Source organism: Bombina bombina, chromosome 9, assembly GCF_027579735.1.
Source record: "Bombina bombina isolate aBomBom1 chromosome 9, aBomBom1.pri, whole genome shotgun sequence".
Lineage (NCBI taxonomy): Eukaryota > Metazoa > Chordata > Amphibia > Anura > Bombinatoridae > Bombina > Bombina bombina.
The window spans coordinates 57,341,153-57,363,659 of record NC_069507.1 but is presented as its reverse complement, the minus strand read 5'-3'; the positions used below and the strand labels follow the sequence as shown (position 1 = coordinate 57,363,659).

General features: G+C 37.5%; 1 protein-coding gene across 7 annotated transcripts in view; it reads right to left on the bottom strand.

Moving 5' to 3' along the window:
- Positions 1-1,410: 1,410 nt before the first annotated feature.
- Positions 1,411-22,507, bottom strand: part of KCNMA1 (potassium calcium-activated channel subfamily M alpha 1) — a 940,359-nt gene continuing 919,262 nt past the window's right edge. For 2 of the 7 annotated variants that reach the window (XM_053692132.1, XM_053692133.1), the window contains 2 exons: positions 17,187-17,215; positions 1,411-2,196 (listed from right to left, as the gene is read on the bottom strand). In XM_053692132.1, coding sequence (XP_053548107.1) covers positions 2,045-2,196; positions 17,187-17,215 — 181 coding nt within the window. In that variant the 3' untranslated portion in view covers positions 1,411-2,044. Of the gene's footprint in view, positions 2,200-17,186; positions 17,256-22,507 lie in introns of all 7 variants that reach the window. The other 5 variants (XM_053692124.1, XM_053692129.1, XM_053692131.1 and 2 more) reach the window with 4 other exon arrangements.

The following is a 22,507-nucleotide window of genomic DNA, read 5'->3' as shown; positions in this document are numbered from 1 at the left end:
TGAAAAATAATAGCTGGCCAAGGATATCTAGAAGACAAACTAGTCACAAGTAACGTGCACTTGAACCACAATAGCTAATCTGTCTTATGTTGCATATTAATATATATATATATATATATATATATATATATATATATATATATAACCCTCATTTTATTCCTATCTAAATATCTATTGCTTTTTTGGACTATACATTGTATTTTTTTAGTAGCTTGGCAGAGAGAAATATTGTTAACCATATGGGGTATCATAGATTGGCCAGCAATCATGTAGTAAGGTATTTTCATGTTTAAGGTTTGTGAATATATACATATCTTGATGGTACTCGATTTCAGTTCTAGAAGGGATTCTCCACATTCACGGGTTACAATAATAGCTGATACGTGTAGCTGTATTTACAAAATCCAGCTATTAGTTCTACAAACAGCTGTAGAAATAATTTGCATTAAAAAAATAAAATATGTGTACGTACATAAATCACATCAATAATAACAAAATCAGTGTAATAAAAATCAGGGTGATATTTATAGTTCCTCTCTATGAATAAAAGATATTATCTTTGTGTCATATAAATAAATGGGTCACATTCTCTCTGAAACTAATTTTTATGTACACACTTATTCTGCATCATTTCGCATTGTAGTATACACACTTTTGTAGGTCCAGTATACAAATAAATCAATGTGTATTACTAGAAGGTGTAAGCGTAATAACACTCAGTTAAAGGGATACTAAACCCAATTTTTTTTCATGATTCAGGTAGCACATTAAATTTTAAGCAACTTTATAATTTACTCCTATTATCAATTTTTCTTTGTCCTTTTGCAATCTTTAGTTGAAAAGAAAGAATGTAAACTTACGAGCCGGCCCATTTTTGGTTCAGAACCTAGGTTGCACTTGCTGATTGGTGGCTAAATGTACCCACGAATCACTAATAGCTATCCAGGGTGTTGAACCTAAAATGAGCAGGCTACTTAGCTTAGATACTTTCTTTTTAAAATAAAGATAGCAAAAGAACAAAGAAAAATTGATAATAGGAGTAAATTAGAAAGTTGCTTAAAATTGCATACTCTATCTGAATCACGAAAGAACTGATTTGGGTTTAGTATACCGTTAAGCGCATATGTTTTTCATTTCTGTATCTAAACATTTTGAAAGGAGTGCCAGTGAATTTGACCTTTGAAACATATAAATGTACTCATAAATCGGTTCTAGTTTTTGCAACTGAATATTCTAGGTCATACAGCCCATGTAGGTTGTCTGAATGTACAGATCTCATGAGATTTGGGTCACATTATTGAAATATTTTTTTTGTCTGTTAGTGAAGAGATACCTTTCCCCACTGGGGTCTGCATTATAAAGCCCATATTAATAATATACAGTTGACAAATCACACAAATGAAAACAATGCAATGTAAAAGAAGCAATTTCAATTTTTCCAGATTTGGTACAATACTCTGTGGCAGGAAGCATGAAAGTAAATTTAAAACGAGACTTCCTTTAGTCAGTTTTCCTCCTGCACGCAAGGCCTGCAGAGCGTCGAATGTTTGGTGAGGTCCTGGAAAATATTCTCTGTAGATTTTCCAGAAGGGAAAAAAAGAAGCGAAGGCTTTAAGTAATTAACACTTTGACACAAAAGCTGATTAATTCATTTATAACTCTCCCATATTAGTGGCTTTTTTTGTCCATGGTTTTGGGCAAACTTGACAAAAAATATATATTTATATATTTTTTCTTCTTTCTAATGAATAAAAATAATTTAAAACACTAGAGGCTATACATGACTATATAGATGCTGTTCATTTATAAATAACATATTTTACACTTCCTTAATTGCAGTCTCTTTGATTTATATTTCCAATAACATAAGTCTTGTGGTTGACCGACCTGTTGAGTGACCACCTGTCTGATCTCCTGTGCACCTGCGGCATACATTGGTATTTTTAAGCAGTACATTCTGTCCGCAGGTCTGGAAATGTCTTCAGGATCTGTGAATGAGCGTTTGTCTTTATATAATAAAAAAAGTAACAAGTTCTGTTTTCAATCAACATTCGTCTTCAACCTCTCGGATTGGCGGTATTAAACTGCTTGTTGATTTGTACTGATTAATCTGGTTAGCCATGTGTGTACTCATTGGCTTAATTTGAATGTTTCTGGGATAAGGATTCTCCATTTCATCTGTATACCATTTCTTTTCTGCTGTAGAGCAAAAAAGGTTCGGGACAGGGCAGAGGAAGCAGGGAGGGAACAGTGTTGGGAAACATATCAAGCAGTGATGGATGTGTTCATTTAAAGAGATAGTACAGAGAAAAGCAAAGTAAAAAAGAAACAAGAATGGAATTGAAATAAAAATATGTGTGTAGAAAAATAACATGAATAATAAAAAAGATGGACGTATGAGAATGTGAGTGAGTGTTTGATGAAAAACGCATTAGTAGGATTAGTATCAGCAAAGATAGGAGAGAAAAGGAAAAGCGAATTGTAGGGTGGGATTTAAGGAAAGACAAAAATGGGAGAAAGGAAGATAGGCATTATTAGTGCTGCAAGCCAAATAATTCAACGGTCATCAAAAAATAAATTAAAGAAAGCATGAGCAAAAATAAAAACAGTGAAACAGATAGAAGGTAGCAGTGATTGGATCTGGAAGGAACTGAATTAAAAGAGGTTTTATAGATAATTCTAGCAGTAACTGATGGAACACAGCTAAACCTTATGTGTCCTTTAGAATCTCACTCTTATAATTTGATACATTCAACTTAAATATGGAAAAAAAATGATTAACCTGCAAAAGCCTCAGTTCTTAAACATAACGTTAAAGGGATATCAACATTTTTTTTACAATGGGTATTCTGATATCTTTATAGTTTTTAATATACAAAAGCACATTCTTTAACTTTAAAAAACATTTTTTTATGAATGTGTTGGTGTGCAACTGTCTACCAATAAAGTTGTGGGGGTTTTCCTTTTCAGCCAATAAGTAAATGATCCTTGACTATCTGTGCTGCACAAACGTGAGTTTTCCCAATATCAATATTAAAAGCTTAAAGGGACAGTAAAGTCAAATTTAAACTTAAATGGATTGGACAGAGCATTGAATTTTTAACAGCTTTCCTATTTACTATGATTATCGATTTCCCTGAGCTCTCTTGGTATCATTTGTTAAAAAGTAATCCTATGTGAGTTCAACAGCCTGCAGGTCTCTTTTAGTAGCATCTGGCAGAAGTATTTGCAACATTGTTTATAGTAATATAATACATAGTTTAGTTGCAAACATTGCTGCCATAGACTGCTATAAATACATGCACGCTCCTAAGCTCCTATCAGCCATTATAGGTTTGTTCTTGAACAAAGGATACCAAAAGAACAAATCATTTGTGATAATAGAAGTAAACTGAAAAATTGTTTAAAATGTCCTGCCTTATCTAATCCATTTATGTTAAATTTTGAATTTACTGTGCCTTAAAACTTTTTCTTTTTATGCAAAAATATGTTAAGGTTAAATTACAGCTGTTTAAAATGCATGTTAAATTTAGTTTAACGTCCCTTTCATGTCTTGATAGAGAGCTTATGATAGTGTCTATGGGTTAGATTTATCATAGTGCGAGTGGAGATAATACGATGTAGCGTATCATGTACGCTGCACATTGATAAATGCCGATAGCATACGCTGCCGGCATTTATCATTGTACCAATGCCGCCCCCTGCCGCTAGCAGGGGGTGTCAATCAACTTGATCGTATTCGATCGGGTTGATTTCTGTCCGCGGCCTCAGAGGAGGCCGACAAGTTATGGAGCAGCAGGCTTTAGACCGCTAGTTCATAACTTCTGTTTCCGGCGAGGCCCCTGTTTGTTTTGCTGATCTATGTTTGTCATAGTGTTTTATGTACAAGATGCAAGACTCTAAGCTCAGACAAACCTGTGTAGACCTAAAATGATATCAAGTTTTTAATGATGATAAGAGAATACATTTTCCCTTTTCTGAATGCTGCAGCCACTGTATAGAGCATACAAGTGCAAGGGTTAACTGTCACTAGCGTAAAAGTGGAATATTTCTGTTTAATTCTTTTTAAAGCTCCCCAGATCTCTTAGAAGACATCACATCCTCTGAATTATGAATGAGGTTTTAAAGAGACGAATCTGGATGCCTCAGTTTAACAGTGGGTTGTATTAAAAAGCTGAGATGTGTACACATCAAAATAATTTCAACTCCATTTAAAAAGCCATTTAGTCGGCATCTGACACATCGTGGGACATATTTCATTCGGGAACAGCCAATTGTGCATCAAAGCAACCTTCCAATGATAGGCTTTTAACACCCTATCTCTGATCAGATAAACACATTTCATATAAGGTTTAGGATTATTATTTTTTAATATAGTTTTATCTACTTCACTCTGCTCCCCTCCTATTTTATGCTGCGGTATCTTATTTTCATTTAGTACTTTGTTTCTATTTAGCAGAAAGGATCTAACCTGCCTTTAAAAAAAGTCATAACTGTAGCTAAATACTGCTCAGATGTTAATGTAAAGGTTTATAAAAAAATAAAGATATAAAGGGATATAAAGCCCAATTTTTTTCTTTCATGATTTAGAGATCATGCCATTTTAAATAACTTTCCAATTTTTTTTTCTATTATCTAATTTGTTTTGTTCGCTTTGTATCTTTTGTTGAAAAGTATAGCTAGGTAGGCTCGGGAGCTGTTGGTTGGTGGTTGCACATATATGCCTCGTGTCATTGCCGTTCAGTTAGCACCCTGCAGTGCATTACTGCTAATTCAACGAAGGATACCAAGATAAATAAGCAAATTACATAATAGAAGTAAATTGAAAAATGTATTAAAATTGTATGCTCTATCTGAATCATGAAATAATTTGGGGTTTACGTCCCTTTAAGTGTGCCAAACATGTAAGCGTAAGTGTACATTATTTTTAAGCCCAAAAATAGTCATTCTACTTTTGTACTTATAGATCACTCTGAGCAATTCTCATCATTCTTAAAGGGCAAAAAGCAAAAAAGAAAATGCACTAATGTTTTATTTGCAAGCAACATTGTAATGTAAGCCACTGCTCACAATCTGAGGTGTGGTGTTTGAATACTGGTGCACGGGCCCACACAGCATATGTGTGTACACCTCTGAAAAACTATAGAAGCTTTTGCTAGCAGCATTTTTGCTAATTGAAGTATATTAGAAAAAAAAAATTCTATTTAAAATTGAAATGCACTTATCTTTATTTCTGTGTTAACCTTTCCATTTATTTTAGATCGACTCCAGAACAGGAATGCAGTACTGGGAGCTAGCTGAATTGATCTGGTAAGCCAACGACAAGAGGCGTATCTATACATAGCTAGCTCCCAGCAGTTCCTTACTGATCCTAAGCCTTTCTAAGTTATGCTTTTCTACAAAGAAAATAAATATGATGGTAGAAGTATAATCAAAAATCTCTTAACATCACTTACTTACTTCTGAATCAAGAAAGCACTGTTCACACTTATGTGCTTTAAAAAAAGGTTTGGTCAACCACTAAGGTATATTCTAATAATTCAGAAAAAAAGAGAAATATTCTAATCACTAATAATAATAGAAATCCTGAGATATCGTCAAATTATTAAAAAAATAAAAACAGAATTTATGTTTACCTGATAAATTACTTTCTCCAACGGTGTGTCCGGTCCACGGCGTCATCCTTACTTGTGGGATATTCTCTTCCCCAACAGGAAATGGCAAAGAGCCCAGCAAAGCTGGTCACATGATCCCTCCTAGGCTCCGCCTACCCCAGTCATTCGACCGACGTTAAGGAGGAATATTTGCATAGGAGAAACCATATGATACCGTGGTGACTGTAGTTAAAGAAAATAAATTATCAGACCTGATTAAAAAACCAGGGCGGGCCGTGGACCGGACACACCGTTGGAGAAAGTAATTTATCAGGTAAACATAAATTCTGTTTTTTCCAACATAGGTGTGTCCGGTCCACGGCGTCATCCTTACTTGTGGGAACCAATACCAAAGCTTTAGGACACGGATGATGGGAGGGAGCAAATCAGGTCACCTAGATGGAAGGCACCACGGCTTGCAAAACCTTTCTCCCAAAAATAGCCTCAGAAGAAGCAAAAGTATCAAACTTGTAAAATCTGGTAAAAGTGTGCAGTGAAGACCAAGTCGCTGCCCTACATATCTGATCAACAGAAGCCTCGTTCTTGAAGGCCCATGTGGAAGCCACAGCCCTAGTGGAATGAGCTGTGATTCTTTCGGGAGGCTGCCGTCCGGCAGTCTCGTAAGCCAATCTGATGATGCTTTTAATCCAAAAAGAGAGAGAGGTAGAAGTTGCTTTTTGACCTCTCCTTTTACCGGAATAAACAACAAACAAGGAAGATGTTTGTCTAAAATCCTTTGTAGCATCTAAATAGAATTTTAGAGCGCGAACAACATCCAAATTGTGCAACAAACGTTCCTTCTTCGAAACTGGTTTCGGACACAGAGAAGGTCCGATAATCTCCTGGTTAATGTTTTTGTTAGAAACAACTTTTGGAAGAAAACCAGGTTTAGTACGTAAAACCACCTTATCTGCATGGAACACCAGATAAGGAGGAGAACACTGCAGAGCAGATAATTCTGAAACTCTTCTAGCAGAAGAAATTGCAACCAAAAACAAAACTTTCCAAGATAATAACTTAATATCAACGGAATGTAAGGGTTCAAACGGAACCCCCTGAAGAACTGAAAGAACTAAGTTGAGACTCCAAGGAGGAGTCAAAGGTTTGTAAACAGGCTTGATTCTAACCAGAGCCTGAACAAAGGCTTGAACATCTGGCACAGCTGCCAGCTTTTTGTGAAGTAACACAAACAAGGCAGAAATCTGTCCCTTCAGGGAACTTGCAGATAATCCTTTTTCCAATCCTTCTTGAAGGAAGGATAGAATCTTAGGAATCTTAACCTTGTCCCAAGGGAATCCTTTAGATTCACACCAACAGATATATTTTTTCCAAATTTTGTGGTAAATCTTTCTAGTTACAGGCTTTCTGGCCTGAACAAGAGTATCGATAACAGAATCTGAGAACCCTCGCTTCGATAAGATCAAGCGTTCAATCTCCAAGCAGTCAGCTGGAGTGAGACCAGATTCGGATGTTCGAACGGACCTTGAACAAGAAGGTCTCGTCTCAAAGGTAGCTTCCATGGTGGAGCCGATGACATATTCACCAGATCTGCATACCAAGTCCTGCGTGGCCACGCAGGAGCTATCAAGATCACCGACGCCCTTTCCTGATTGATCCTGGCTACCAGCCTGGGGATGAGAGGAAACGGCGGGAATACATAAGCTAGTTTGAAGGTCCAAGGTGCTACTAGTGCATCCACTAGAGCCGCCTTGGGATCCCTGGATCTGGACCCGTAGCAAGGAACTTTGAAGTTCTGACGAGAGGCCATCAGATCCATGTCTGGAATGCCCCACAGTTGAGTGACTTGGGCAAAGATTTCCGGATGGAGTTCCCACTCCCCCGGATGCAATGTCTGACGACTCAGAAAATCCGCTTCCCAATTTTCCACTCCTGGGATGTGGATAGCAGACAGGTGGCAGGAGTGAGACTCCGCCCACAGAATGATTTTGGTCACTTCTTCCATCGCCAGGGAACTCCTTGTTCCCCCCTGATGGTTGATGTACGCAACAGTTGTCATGTTGTCTGATTGAAACCGTATGAACTTGGCCCTCGCTAGCTGAGGCCAAGCCTTGAGAGCATTGAATATCGCTCTCAGTTCCAGAATATTTATCGGTAGAAGAGATTCTTCCCGAGACCAAAGACCCTGAGCTTTCAGGGATCCCCAGACCGCGCCCCAGCCCATCAGACTGGCGTCGGTCGTGACAATGACCCACTCTGGTCTGCGGAAGGTCATCCCTTGTGACAGGTTGTCCAGGGACAGCCACCAACGGAGTGAGTCTCTGGTCCTCTGATTTACTTGTATCCTCGGAGACAAGTTTGTATAGTCCCCATTCCACTGACTGAGCATGCACAGTTGTAATGGTCTTAGATGAATGCGCGCAAAAGGAACTATGTCCATTGCCGCTACCATCAAACCTATCACTTCCATGCACTGCGCTATGGAAGGAAGAGGAACGGAATGAAGTATCCGACAAGAGTCTAGAAGTTTTGTTTTTCTGGCCTCTGTCAGAAAAATCCTCATTTCTAAGGAGTCTATTATTGTTCCCAAGAAGGGAACCCTTGTTGACGGAGATAGAGAACTCTTTTCCACGTTCACTTTCCATCCATGAGATCTGAGAAAGGCCAGGACGATGTCCGTGTGAGCCTTTGCTTGAGGAAGGGACGACGCTTGAATCAGAATGTCGTCCAAGTAAGGTACTACAGCAATGCCCCTTGGTCTTAGCACAGCTAGAAGGGACCCTAGTACCTTTGTGAAAATCCTTGGAGCAGTGGCTAATCCGAAAGGAAGCGCCACGAACTGGTAATGCTTGTCCAGGAATGCGAACCTTAGGAACCGATGATGTTCCTTGTGGATAGGAATATGTAGATACGCATCCTTTAAATCCACCGTGGTCATGAATTGACCTTCCTGGATGGAAGGAAGAATTGTTCGAATGGTTTCCATTTTGAACGATGGAACCTTGAGAAACTTGTTTAAGATCTTGAGATCTAAGATTGGTCTGAACGTTCCCTCTTTTTTGGGAACTATGAACAGATTGGAGTAGAACCCCATCCCTTGTTCTCCTAATGGAACAGGATGAATCACTCCCATTTTTAACAGGTCTTCTACACAACGTAAGAATGCCTGTCTTTTTATGTGGTCTGAAGACAACTGAGACCTGTGGAACCTCCCCCTTGGGGGAAGCCCCTTGAATTCCAGAAGATAACCTTGGGAGACTATTTCTAGCGCCCAAGGATCCAGAACATCTCTTGCCCAAGCCTGAGCGAAGAGAGAGAGTCTGCCCCCCACCATGTCCGGTCCCGGATCGGGGGCCAACATTTCATGCTGTCTTGGTAGCAGTGGCAGGTTTCTTGGCCTGCTTTCCCTTGTTCCAGCCTTGCATTGGTCTCCAAGCTGGCTTGGCTTGAGAAGTATTACCCTCTTGCTTAGAGGACGTAGCACTTTGGGCTGGTCCGTTTCTACGAAAGGGACGAAAATTAGGTTTATTTTTGGCCTTGAAAGGCCGATCCTGAGGAAGGGCGTGGCCCTTACCCCCAGTGATATCAGAGATAATCTCTTTCAAGTCAGGGCCAAACAGCGTTTTCCCCTTGAAAGGAATGTTAAGTAGCTTGTTCTTGGAAGACGCATCAGCTGACCAAGATTTCAACCAAAGCGCTCTGCGCGCCACAATAGCCAACCCAGAATTCTTAGCCGCTAACCTAGCCAATTGCAAAGTGGCGTCTAGGGTGAAAGAATTAGCCAATTTGAGAGCATTGATTCTGTCCATAATCTCCTCATAAGGAGGAGAATCACTATCGACCGCCTTTACCAGCTCATCGAACCAGAAACACGCGGCTGTAGCGACAGGGACAATGCATGAAATTGGTTGTAGAAGGTAACCCTGCTGAACAAACATCTTTTTAAGTAAACCTTCTAATTTTTTATCCATAGGATCTTTGAAAGCACAACTATCTTCTATGGGTATAGTGGTGCGTTTGTTTAAAGTGGAAACCGCTCCCTCGACCTTGGGGACTGTCTGCCATAAGTCCTTTCTGGGGTCGACCATAGGAAACAATTTTTTAAATATGGGGGGAGGGACGAAAGGAATACCGGGCCTTTCCCATTCTTTATTTACAATGTCCGCCACCCGCTTGGGTATAGGAAAAGCTTCTGGGAGCCCCGGGACCTCTAGGAACTTGTCCATTTTACATAGTTTCTCTGGGATGACCAACTTGTCACAATCATCCAGAGTGGATAATACCTCCTTAAGCAGAATGCAGAGATGTTCCAACTTAAATTTAAACGTAATCACATCAGGTTCAGCTTGTTGAGAAATGTTCCCTGAATCAGTAATTTCTCCCTCAGACAAAACCTCCCTGGCCCCATCAGACTGGTTTAGGGGCCCTTCAGAACCATTATTATCAGCGTCGTCATGCTCTTCAGTATCTAAAACAGAGCAGTCGCGCTTACGCTGATAAGTGTGCATTTTGGCTAAAATGTTTTTGACAGAATTATCCATTACAGCCGTTAATTGTTGCATAGTAAGGAGTATTGGCGCGCTAGATGTACTAGGGGCCTCCTGAGTGGGCAAGACTCGTGTAGACGAAGGAGGGAATGATGCAGTACCATGCTTACTCCCCTCACTTGAGGAATCATCTTGGGCATCATTGTCACATAAATCACATTTATTTAAATGAGAAGGAACTCTGGCTTCCCCACATTCAGAACACAGTCTATCTGGTAGTTCAGACATGTTAAACAGGCATAAACTTGATAACAAAGTACAAAAAACGTTTTAAAATAAAACCGTTACTGTCACTTTAAATTTTAAACTGAACACACTTTATTACTGCAATTGCGAAAAAATATGAAGGAATTGTTCAAAATTCACCAAAATTTCACCACAGTGTCTTAAAGCCTTAAAAGTATTGCACACCAAATTTGGAAGCTTTAACCCTTAAAATAACGGAACCGGAGCCGTTTTTAACTTTAACCCCTTTACAGTCCCTGGTATCTGCTTTGCTGAGACCCAACCAAGCCCAAAGGGGAATACGATACCAAATGACGCCTTCAGAAAGTCTTTTCTATGTATCAGAGCTCCTCACACATGCGACTGCATGTCATGCCTCTCAAAAACAAGTGCGCAACACCGGCGCGAAAATGAGGCTCTGCCTATGATTTGGGAAAGCCCCTAAGAATAAGGTGTCTAAAACAGTGCCTGCCGATATATCTTATCAAAATACCCAGATTAAATGATTCCTCAAGGCTAAATATGTGTTAATAATGAATCGATTTAGCCCAGAAAAAGTCTACAGTCTTAATAAGCCCTTGTGAAGCCCTTATTTACTATCTTAATAAACATGGCTTACCGGATCCCATAGGGAAAATGACAGCTTCCAGCATTACATCGTCTTGTTAGAATGTGTCATACCTCAAGCAGCAAGAGACTGCTCACTGTTCCCCCAACTGAAGTTAATTCCTCTCAACAGTCCTGTGTGGAACAGCCATGGATTTTAGTAACGGTTGCTAAAATCATTTTCCTCATACAAACAGAAATCTTCATCTCTTTTCTGTTTCTGAGTAAATAGTACATACCAGCACTATTTTAAAATAACAAACTCTTGATTGAATAATAAAAACTACAGTTAAACACTAAAAAACTCTAAGCCATCTCCGTGGAGATGTTGCCTGTACAACGGCAAAGAGAATGACTGGGGTAGGCGGAGCCTAGGAGGGATCATGTGACCAGCTTTGCTGGGCTCTTTGCCATTTCCTGTTGGGGAAGAGAATATCCCACAAGTAAGGATGACGCCGTGGACCGGACACACCTATGTTGGAGAAATAACTAGGTTTTACATCAATTCTTGTAGACTTTAAATTGATTATTTTGCAGACAAGTATTGATAATATTTTCACACCAACAGTAAGTCTTTCCTTGAGACCCAGCACTGGGATTCTTAGATTATTATATTTTTTATGCTCATATTAATAATCATGATCTTTTCCTAGTTTACACAACTTGATAATAATCAGAATGTTAACTTATGATTGCAAATAAATTGGACTTTTACAAAATGACATAAAATGATAGGAATTCTTACTTGCATTGAAATGATAGATTACACATGGAAAACAAAATCTGCATTCTAACACATTATATACAGTATATAGCTCATCTCCTAACATCAGAAAGACAAATGTATAGGATTATCTCTATTTTTGGAAACAAATATCTGCAGAGTTGTTAGCAACTGATGTTTTGTAGAGATCAACCACAAAAAAAATATCTATTAGAAATAGTGGAGAATAAGTAAAACCTGCTGACACAAAAACACCCCCAGAAACTCAACTGGTGTGGGAATTAACAAAAGTGTACTTGGTACACTCAGAAACTAACATCTCAGACAACGACTATCTTCTTAAAGGGACAATTAACCCCAAAATTTACTTTCATAATTTTAAACAACTCTCCAATTTATTTTTTATTATCAATTTTACTTCATTCTCCTCTTATCCTTTGCTGAATGAAGAGCATTGCACTACTGGCAGCTAGCGGAACACATGTAGTTAAAGACAAATGTGTGCAAGCACTAATTAGCAGCTAGCTCCCACTAGTGTAGGATATGTGCATATTCTTTTTCAGCAAGGGATACCAAGAGAACAAAGCACATTTGAAAATAGAAGTGAATTTAAAAGTATCTTAAAGGGACACCGTAACCAAAATTTTTCTTTCGTGATTCAGATTGAGCATGACATTTTAAGCAACTTTCTAATTTACTCCTATTATAAAATTTTCTTCATTCTCTTGGTATCTTTATTTGAAATGCAAGAATGTAAGTTTAGATGCCGGCCCATTTTTGGTGAACAACCTGGGTTGTCCTTGCTGATTGGTGGATAAATTCATCCTCCAATAAAAAAGTGCTGTCCAGAGTACTGAACCCAAAAAAAGCTTAGATGTCTTCTTTTTCAAATAAAGATAGCAAGAGAATGAAGAAAAATTGATAATAGGAGTAAATTAGAAAGTTGCTTAAAATTGCATACTCTTTCTGAATTACAAAAGAAAAATTTTGGGTTTAGTGTCCCTTTAAAATGACACGCTCTAGCTGAATCATGCAAATTTAATTTAGACTTTCCTATCCCTTTAATACAAGAGGTGGGTGTGAAATTGTGCCTGTGGTATGTCTACCCCTGGGGGTACCTGGGGCATTGACTAGGGGATACTCCAGGAGTTGCCCTCTCATTATTTTTTTTCTCTGATAATGTAAATGTTTAATCTAAGACACAAATCAGTGTTTTTCAGTTCTACCCTCAGGCACAATTAACAAGTCAGATTCCCTGCCGGGGCTGCTCACTTGCTGACTTACTGTTTCTGACTCACCTGTTCTGTGTTAGGGAAATCTGGTTGGTGACATTTGAGGACTGGTATTGAGAATCCCTGATATGCAGTTTGTCACAGGTTAAAGGGACATAAACCCCCAAATTTTTCTTTCATGAACACACAATTTTAAACAACTTAACAATTTACGTCTATTATCACATTTTCTTTGTTTTCTTGTTATTCTTTGTTGAAAAGTAAAGATATAAGCTCAGGAGTGTGCACGGGTCTGCAGCACTATATGGCACCAGTTTTGCAACACTGTTATACATTATCAGGAGCACTAGATGGCAGCACTATTTCCTGTGCTTCAGGCATGTGCATGCTGCCCACCTAGGTATCTCTTCAACAAAGATTAACACGAGAACAGAGCAAATGTGCTAACAGAAGTAAATTGGAAACTTTTTTAAAATTTTATTCTCTATCTGAATCATGAAAGAAAAAATTTAGGTTTCATGTCCCTTTAAAGGGATATGAAACCCAAACATCCTTTTTTTGTGATTCACAGTCCATACCATTTTAAATAAAGTTTTCAATTCATTTCTATTATTAAAGTTGCTTCATTCCCATGCTATTCTTTGTTTAAGAGATATCTAGGTAGGTGTCTAGAGTATGGCAGGAAATATTGCTGCTATTCATTGAAAACTGCTGCTATATAGTGCTCCACACACATGCACACTCCTGAGCTTACCTAATAAAATATTGTAATAGTAATAAAGGAGAACGTAGTTTAACACTGTATGTTCTTACTGAATTATGAAAGATAGGTTGATCACAATCCTTTGGAAAATATATCTAATGATTACAGAAAAACAGTTAAAGTGTATGTGAATTTTTTTAGATAAATCATTTGCTAAGTTTTTTTTTTATCACTTTGTGTATAAGCCCCCCCCCCCCCCCCCGAAAAAAGTGGATCCATCCTCCTGGAACAACTACCTGGGTGCAGTAATGTAGTAAGGATGCAATGAAGTGACTGCACTCTCAGGACTTTTAGATACATACAGTGTCAACATTTATTGATGTATCTGGGACTATAATAATCAATACATGTGACATCTGTATCTAAAAGTCCTGAGAGTTCAGTTACTTTGTTATATATATATATATATATGTAGTATGTATATATATGTACGTATGTATATGCACACTTACATACATACATACACACCCACATATATATACAAATAAAGGTTGAGTCCTTCCTTACCCAATGTTAACGCCACTTGTTCTTCACTCATTAAAAAATGTTTATATATATATATTTTTAGCTGGTAGCCTAGCACTCCATCCGCCGTAGTGTCATGATACTCCGGGTGCTATCCTCAAATTATAGGCATGTCCAGAAAATGGAGGGCACTCACAAGTTTTAAAGTAATGAAGAGCAATCAATTTTTATTTTCCAGTTCTATAAGTCATCGTGATGTCAACGTTCCGACCCACATCATAATCGTTACAGGGCGTGCTTAACATGCACGAACGCTCCCATCAGTAATCAAACATTGATTACTGATGGGAGCGTTCGTGCATGTTAAGCACGCCCTGTAACGATTATTCATTGTCCTGATGAAGACCCAGATGTGGGTCGAAATGTTGACATCACGATGACTTATAGAACTGGAAAATAAAAATTGATTGCTCTTCATTACTTTAAAACCTGTGAGTGCCCTCCATTTTCTGGACATATATATATATATATATATATATATATATATAGATAGATAGAGAGAGAGAGAGAGAGAAAGATTTGTATATATATTTTAATAGATAAAAATAAAATTTTCTACTGAGAGAAGAACAAAGCTATTTAAACTATTTCTTAAAGCACCTTTGGATTTAGCACAATTTGGCTTAGCGCACTTTTGGGTTATGGCTCGAGTGGAAGACAGAGCAGCGTTTTGTAGGGCACCCATAGAAGCCTATAAGGAGAGGGATTTAACAAGGTCACTCTATCAGCCCTCCAGATGTAAGCACGCCTGAGGCTTTTGATCGAGCGCTAACATTTTTCTTTCAACTTGTAGTATGAGAGCAAAAATAGGAGCGCTATTGATTTAACTTGAGCAGTGTTAACTCTTAAAAGCGCTAATATTTTTGAGCTCCACTTGTATTCTAGGCTTTACTGTATCTCTACAGAAAAGCCCTATTAATGTCTTTGGGGAGTTTTGTAGATAGATAATTTGATTTGTATAACAATCACTATAACAAACACTATGATTTACCACCACTAAAAATAAACAGTTTCTGTCGTCGCTACCTAAAAAGTTGTTAAAGTGAATGTAAATTTTGATGTTTAAGTGCCGGGTTTTTAAAACTTTGATTAAAATCAGGGGCACTTTAATTCATAAAAATTTACATTTCACTCCTGTTGTGACAAAAAACTTACCTTTTAAACTTCACAGCAGCTGCTGCTTCCTCCGGTCTCACAAGCCATTTCTGATGTCAGAAATGATTGATAGGTCATCCTCCAATCACAGATTCCCCCCCGGGGGATTCAGTGTCTGATTCACTGCTGTGATTGGATGAAGCTGGATACCTCATTTTAGACCCAGGAAGCTGGAGCTGCTGTGAAGATTAAAAAGTAAGTTTATTTTCACAACAGGAGTGAAATAAAAATTTTGATGAATTAAAGTGCCCCTGTTTTTAATCAAAGTTTTAAAAACCGGGCACTTTAGCATCAAAATTTACATTCACTTTAAACTCACCCTATCTGTAAGGCAAGTATAACGCTAACTCAGCGCCTCCGGGCACAGCGCTTTCTCCAATGAGGTAACTTTCCACCTTTAGACCAATAGCCATGCTATGATGTCAGTTGACACGCACTACTATTGGTCTAGGAGGTGGAAAGGTCACCTCATTGGAGAAAGCGCCGTGCCGTGGAGGGCCAGAGGCGCTAAGTTAGCGATCTACTTTCTTTACAAATAGGTTGAGTTTAACATCGTATTTTAGGAAATGACAACAAAAACTAATGTTTATTTTTAGTGATGGTAAATCCTAGAGTTTGTTATACACTTGGAGTTACCATCATTTTAAGCACTGTGATTGACTCCTCTATTTATGTGCTGCATTTGAGGGTAAATTCATACATGTGTACCTGTAGGGGAACTTGCTACAAAAAGGTTGAGAAATACTGCATTGAAAATAAGCACTGCAAATCACAGCAATACATAGAGCAGAGTTATGTAACTTGTAACAACCATAAAGCATATTAAATAGGTGTAAAAAGCTGTAACAAATATTGTGAATGCTACATGATAAAAATGTGTTTGGTTAAAAAATAAATGATATATATACAGACATCTAACAGTTTAGTGGTAACAAAAAACTACCATTATTTATACAATACAGTTATCATCAATTAAGTGGGAAAAATCTTGTATGGTAGGCACCTGACCAACACAGACAGAAGATGGACAAAATGATGTTAATGGGTAGGAAAGAGAGGGGATTTACAGAAGGGTGTACAATTAACAATAAAAGCACACTCAGGCTGCATGCAAGAAAGCAAGCAATTGATAAAGAACCACACAGAAACGAGTACAACAGAACAGCCATTTAAGACCAATACTCTAAAAAAAAGCTGGAATCAATTCCAAACAAGATTACACAGAACACAAGAAGGTAAAACCACAAAATATCAAACACTGGAAGCCCCTTGGCCGCTGGTATGGCCGGCAATGTGCTGCAGAGCTATGTTAGACACTGCTGAAAAATGCAGAGAAATCTATCTTTACAATATTGTGCTGAACTGACAATTGTAAGGTGCAAAGCAGTTCCCATCTAGAATGCACATGGGTTTGAAACACAGAGCCTTGCACAATGACTTAACAGAACTACGCTCTGCATATAAATATGCACCATATGCCATCTGTAATATGTAGATCAGAACACAGCTATAATATAAGGCTTTGTATTGCAGTGCAGAGAAATTAAACTAGTTATAGGCTACAGAATGCAGAGCATAGTTCTGCCATGTGCTGTTCTACACTTCTAACTGTAATAGAACACTAGCAGGGCCACCCTGAAGAAAAGGGGCTGATAGATCCGCAACCTATCATAAGTATCATCCTATATCTGCATTTCCATCAGTGTTTCACAAAAGGGTTCACAAGGACAGAGTCATAGAAGGAAGATAGAGCCCACAGCAGCCTCTAAATGCATGCAGATCCGGGATGATTCATACCTTGCCCAATTCTATTCGTCCTTGTTGCAATTTAGAGAGAGAAGTAATCTAGTAAGTTTTATTCCAGGTCTGCAAACATAAACCACAGTCCTGTACTAAGTCATTGTTTTTGGGTAAAGAGGGTGGTGTGTGAAGTTTTTATTTGTGGGTTTAGAGATACAGTTCTGCAAGGTCGATCAGTATTTCTTTACTAGGGTAACAAGTGAGCAGACAATGTATATACCAAGGCGCAAAGTGAGTGGTATCCCTGTACGTCATTTAAATAGATCTGCCCAAATACCAGGTCATTTTACAGAAGATTTCAAACACTGCAGTATGGCTGATCATTTTGTATATTTATTTTTGAGCAGAGATTCTATTTAAATGGACAGTGAAGTCATAATTACAATTACATTATTCAGATATATTATGTGCAGTTAATTATGTGTGTATGATTAATACAATAAAAAGTGTACGTATATCACACCAGTAGGTGCATCCCTTTAAACTAAAGGGTTCCAGCAGGCAATCTGAAGTCTGAACCAATCCCAGTAGTGTTGCTTTTTACCTGAACTATATCATTTTGTTTTATTGTACAAATAAATAAATTTATGTTGGACACATTGAAGTTTCCCAGAATATGATATTGTATGATATAATGTGAATATCTAGTAAAGAGGGCCACTAAGTAGAATATATTTTTGTGTATCTTTTAAAGTTTTTTTTTAAAAAAAAGTGATTATGTTTTAGGGGTCTTTAAAGGGACATGAAACACAATTTATTTTCTTTCATAATTCAGATAGATCATGCAATTTTAAACAGCTTTCAAATTATCAAATGTGCTTTGTACTCTTGGTATCCTTTGTTGAAGAGTAAATATAAATAGGCTCATAGGAGCTCAGAAGCTTGCGTATGTCTTTAGCACTCTATGGCAGCAATGTTTGTAACAATGTATAATACTGCTACAATGTTGCAAAACTGCTGCCAGACATCTGCACGCTCCTATGAGCCTATCTGGATTTACTCTTCAACAAAGGATATCAAAAGAACAAAGCAAATTGTATAACTGAAATCAATTGGAAAGTTGTTTAAAATTGCATGCTCTATCTGAAAAATGAAAGGTTATTTTTGACTGACTCCTTCCTTTGAGATTTCCCATCTATAAAAATGTATGATACTTAGGATTTCATTTAAAGGAACACTGAACCCAATTTTTGTCTTTCATGATTCAGATAGAGCATGCATTTTTAAGCAACTTTCTAATTTACTCCTATTATCAATTTTTCTTCGTTCTCTTGCTATCTTTATTTAAAAAAGAAGGCATCTAAGCTAAGGAGCCACTCAATTTTTGGTTCAGAACACTGGATAGCCCTTGTTTATTGGTAGGTGAATGTATCCACCAATCAGCAAGAACAACCCAGGTTGTTCATCAAAAATGGGCCGGCATCTAATCTTACATTCTTGCTTTTTAAATAAAGATACCAAGAGAATGAAGAAAATTTGACAATAGGAGTAAATTAGAAAGTTGCTTAAAATTGCATGCTCTATCTGAATCATGAAAGAAAAAAATTTGGGTTCAGTGTCCCTTTAAGAACTAAACTTTCACCATAAAGTTTCAATGCTAATGTTAAAACCCCCTACAATATTTGGGCATATTGTAGATACATTCTACTATCAATCTTTTCAACTGGATTAATATATACCACAAATTTAAAATCTCAAATCTGAGTTTTTTTAGAGGGACATGAAAGATAGAGAATACAATTTTAAACAACATTCAAATTTACTTCTATTATCTAATCTATTTCATTCTTTAGATATCCACTGTTGAAGAAATAGCAATGACCACGGGTGAGCCAATCACACAAGGCATCTGTGTGCAGCCACCAATCAACAGTTACTAAGCCTATTTAGATATGCTTTTCAATAAAGGATGAAGCAAATTAGATAATAGAAGTAAATTGGAAAGTTGTTTAAAATGGCATACTCTTTCTAAAAGTGACATAAAAATACAATGATTACATTCTAGACCATTTTATTATTGCAAAACTGTTTGTGTATAACTGGGTTTTTTTTATACCCCACAAAAGAGTTAAAGGTTGCTCAGGAGCTGCGATTCATTGCTACTTTAAATTATGGGTGCCGCCATATTAGAACCTAGATTACACTGCAGTACGGAGATGCAGTGAAAACTAGATTTCAACATGGCAGTACCCATGACTAGAGGGTGCAATAAAAAATGTATTAAACATATTAGAGCATTTTATTATTTTAGAATTATCACCCTATTTCCTTTTTCAGAAATTGTAGTACCCTGGGTTAGAAAGGTAAATAAGATGGTTTAGACAAAACATAGCTATGTAGACTAGCTCTAAATTTCTTACTTTGTAAAAAGCAAGTGAATAATATCTTCACCAGCAATTACACAGTCCTTAGACCCAAAAATATAGCAGATCTTTAATCTATTAAGAATCGTTCACTTTTACAAATTGCAATCTGAGTGTTATTAGAATGTACTGACGGCTCTTCTGCAATTGCACCTGATAAATAGTTCCTAGGTGGGCAGTTACAGTCACACATATCATCCTTATCTTAGATTCAGTGCTCAGACATTAATAAAACTGGACTCAGTCGCACATCATAAAAAATGGCTGGTTATAAGTACAGATCACAGTCATATGTGGGAGTATTATCTAGTCTTTAGGGAAGCACTGCTCATGCAAATTTTACTAAAACTATCTTAACTTCTGGTTCCAAAAATGCACTTTTAATAAAGATGATATGACTGCCTGTATAACAAACTCATTTACGGAAAGGTTGTTGTGAGTAAATGGAACTATCTGTCAATATAAGTGGCTGAATTAAACAAACTCACACATTAAACAAATTCACACAGTCTTGGAATCAATGTCCTAAATCTTATCAGTAAGCAGGTAGATTACAAAATACAAGTGGTTATTTTCTACTCTATAAATCGTAGTCTTCCTAATGATTGTTTTAAAACAAGGTGGCCTTGAGATTTTAAAACTGAAACATAGATTTTGATGCAGATGAGAACCATTTGGTTTATTTAGTCTGTAAAGTCTTTGTTATCAAGAGGAATTTGAAATGTATTGAACTGGAACTCCAAAACGGACAAGAGGAATAAAAACTGACTGTTAGGTTAATGGTCAATGTATAACCCAGTTCAAGCATTATATATTAAAGGAGCATGGAGGTAAAAATTAAACTCCCATGTTTCAGATCCAGAGCTTACAAATTTTTTAAAAAGTAACTGTTTACTTTAATTATTAAATTGACTTTGTTCTCTTGTTGAAGAGCACACATATGTTGGCTTACCTCCCAACTGTCCTTATTTGAGAGGGACAGTCACTGATACTGAGTTCTGTCCCACTGAGACAATCATATGTCCCTCTTTGCAGAATAAACCCTTATCTACTCCAATGGAACAATCAGACATTCCCACAAACTGCCCACACACACCAGATGCATCCACAATCCCACCCACTAACCACCCATGATCCCACCCCTCCTAACACAGCTCCACCCACAAAATTGTGATGGACCCCCATCAATCTCCTGAGCCCCAGCCACAAATGTTAGGTGTGGTACGCTCTCATGGAAACAGTTACGTTTCAACAAAGTTTACAAAGAGAAGGGGGCACATTTACTAACAGAAGTAAGTTTGAACTCTATCTGAATCATAAAAGTTTCATGTTAATTTACATGCCTCTTTACTCACACTGAGATGCTTTCCCAATCAGTGAAATGCAGTGTGCCGCAGTAGCGGCGCTACGTCCTCTTGTGATAGGTGTCTGACTATATTCTAAGATCTTTGGTATACAGGCTAAATGTATAATCCTCACATAATACTAGGGTTCTCAACACACACATATATATTATATATATATTATATATATATATATATATATATATATATATATATACTGTATATGTGTGTATGTGTGTGTGTTTTATATCTCCAAAGTTGTTTTGTAAAAGCATATTTGAAACTTACATGCCAAAAGAGCTGTGACAACATTTTGTAAGCAGAAAAATAAAAACTGATGCGGAACATAATATATTATTTGCTGCATGGTCTTCTTGAGAGAACATGCGATTATATATTATTTACATGAGACAGAAAGAGAATGCTGGCATACATTCACAAGCTAGCCATTCGAAGCAGTAGGTTAGCGAAATGCAGGACAAACTAGCGCCGAATGAGTTAACACAGACTGCTGAATTAGGAAATAATGCAACAGATTGTAGCTTTTTTTTCTTTAGTCAGAAGTATTCTTCAAGGGTAGTGTCATAGGAGTTAAAAAGCCTGACAGTAAGTTAAAAGCAATAAGGCACTAAGAGGCTTTGTTTGAAGTACACCTGTGGGTTGTTGGCAGTAGACAATATTTTTTTAGTTTACAATGTAACAGAGCTTTGTACAAACTATCAGTTTATTAAAGAGTAAATTGATAGTTTGCTAAAATACTATTGCATAGAGGACTTTAATATGCAGAAGACAAAGGACAAGAAACACAAAATAAACAGTATCATTGTATAATTATATTTTAAGCATCAAAGAACAACCGATAGTGAAAATACGGGACGCGAGAACAGGAGTAACGAAATAAAATGTCACCTGATAGCAAATATTAGTAAAGGAAACAGACCTTTTTAAAAAAAATCTGTAGCATATCATGTCCGCCAGACATTGCTGAATGCCGACAGAGCAGGCAGACCAGTTAAGGAGCAGGAGTCTTAAGACCGCTGCTTCATAACTGCTGTTTCCGGGGCATCAGGGGTCGTTCGGCCCTTGATAAATCAGCCCCCTAGAGTGGTGGTGTGTGGTTTGTACTGGTGTTGTAGTGGAAATATGTGGTCAGTTTTGGACGTATGGTGAATAAGAATACATAGAGTTCTGTCTGTATTGTTCTGGAGTTTTGCTATCTAGTATCTACTGGTGCTGAAGTAGATGCATAAACAGTCAAAATAATTGCACTTGACACATACACAGACCCATGAATATATACGTCCGATTCATAGAGGACAGGAATGACCCAGTTGTGGGCAAAAGGATGCATGTTTTAAATGAAGAGGTTGGCAAATCATGAAGGGCACGATAAAAAAAAATACACTGGGGAACTACACTGTGTCCCAAACGCATTAGGTTGTTCAGCTCTTCTCTAGACCAGGGGTGAGCAACCTTGGCTCTTCAGAGGTTTCGGAACTACATTTCCCATGATGCTCATACACTTGAAGCTGGCTGAGGATCATGGGAAATGTAGTTTCAAAACCTCTGGAGAGCCAAGGTTGATGACCCCTGCTCTAGATAATTGGTGAAC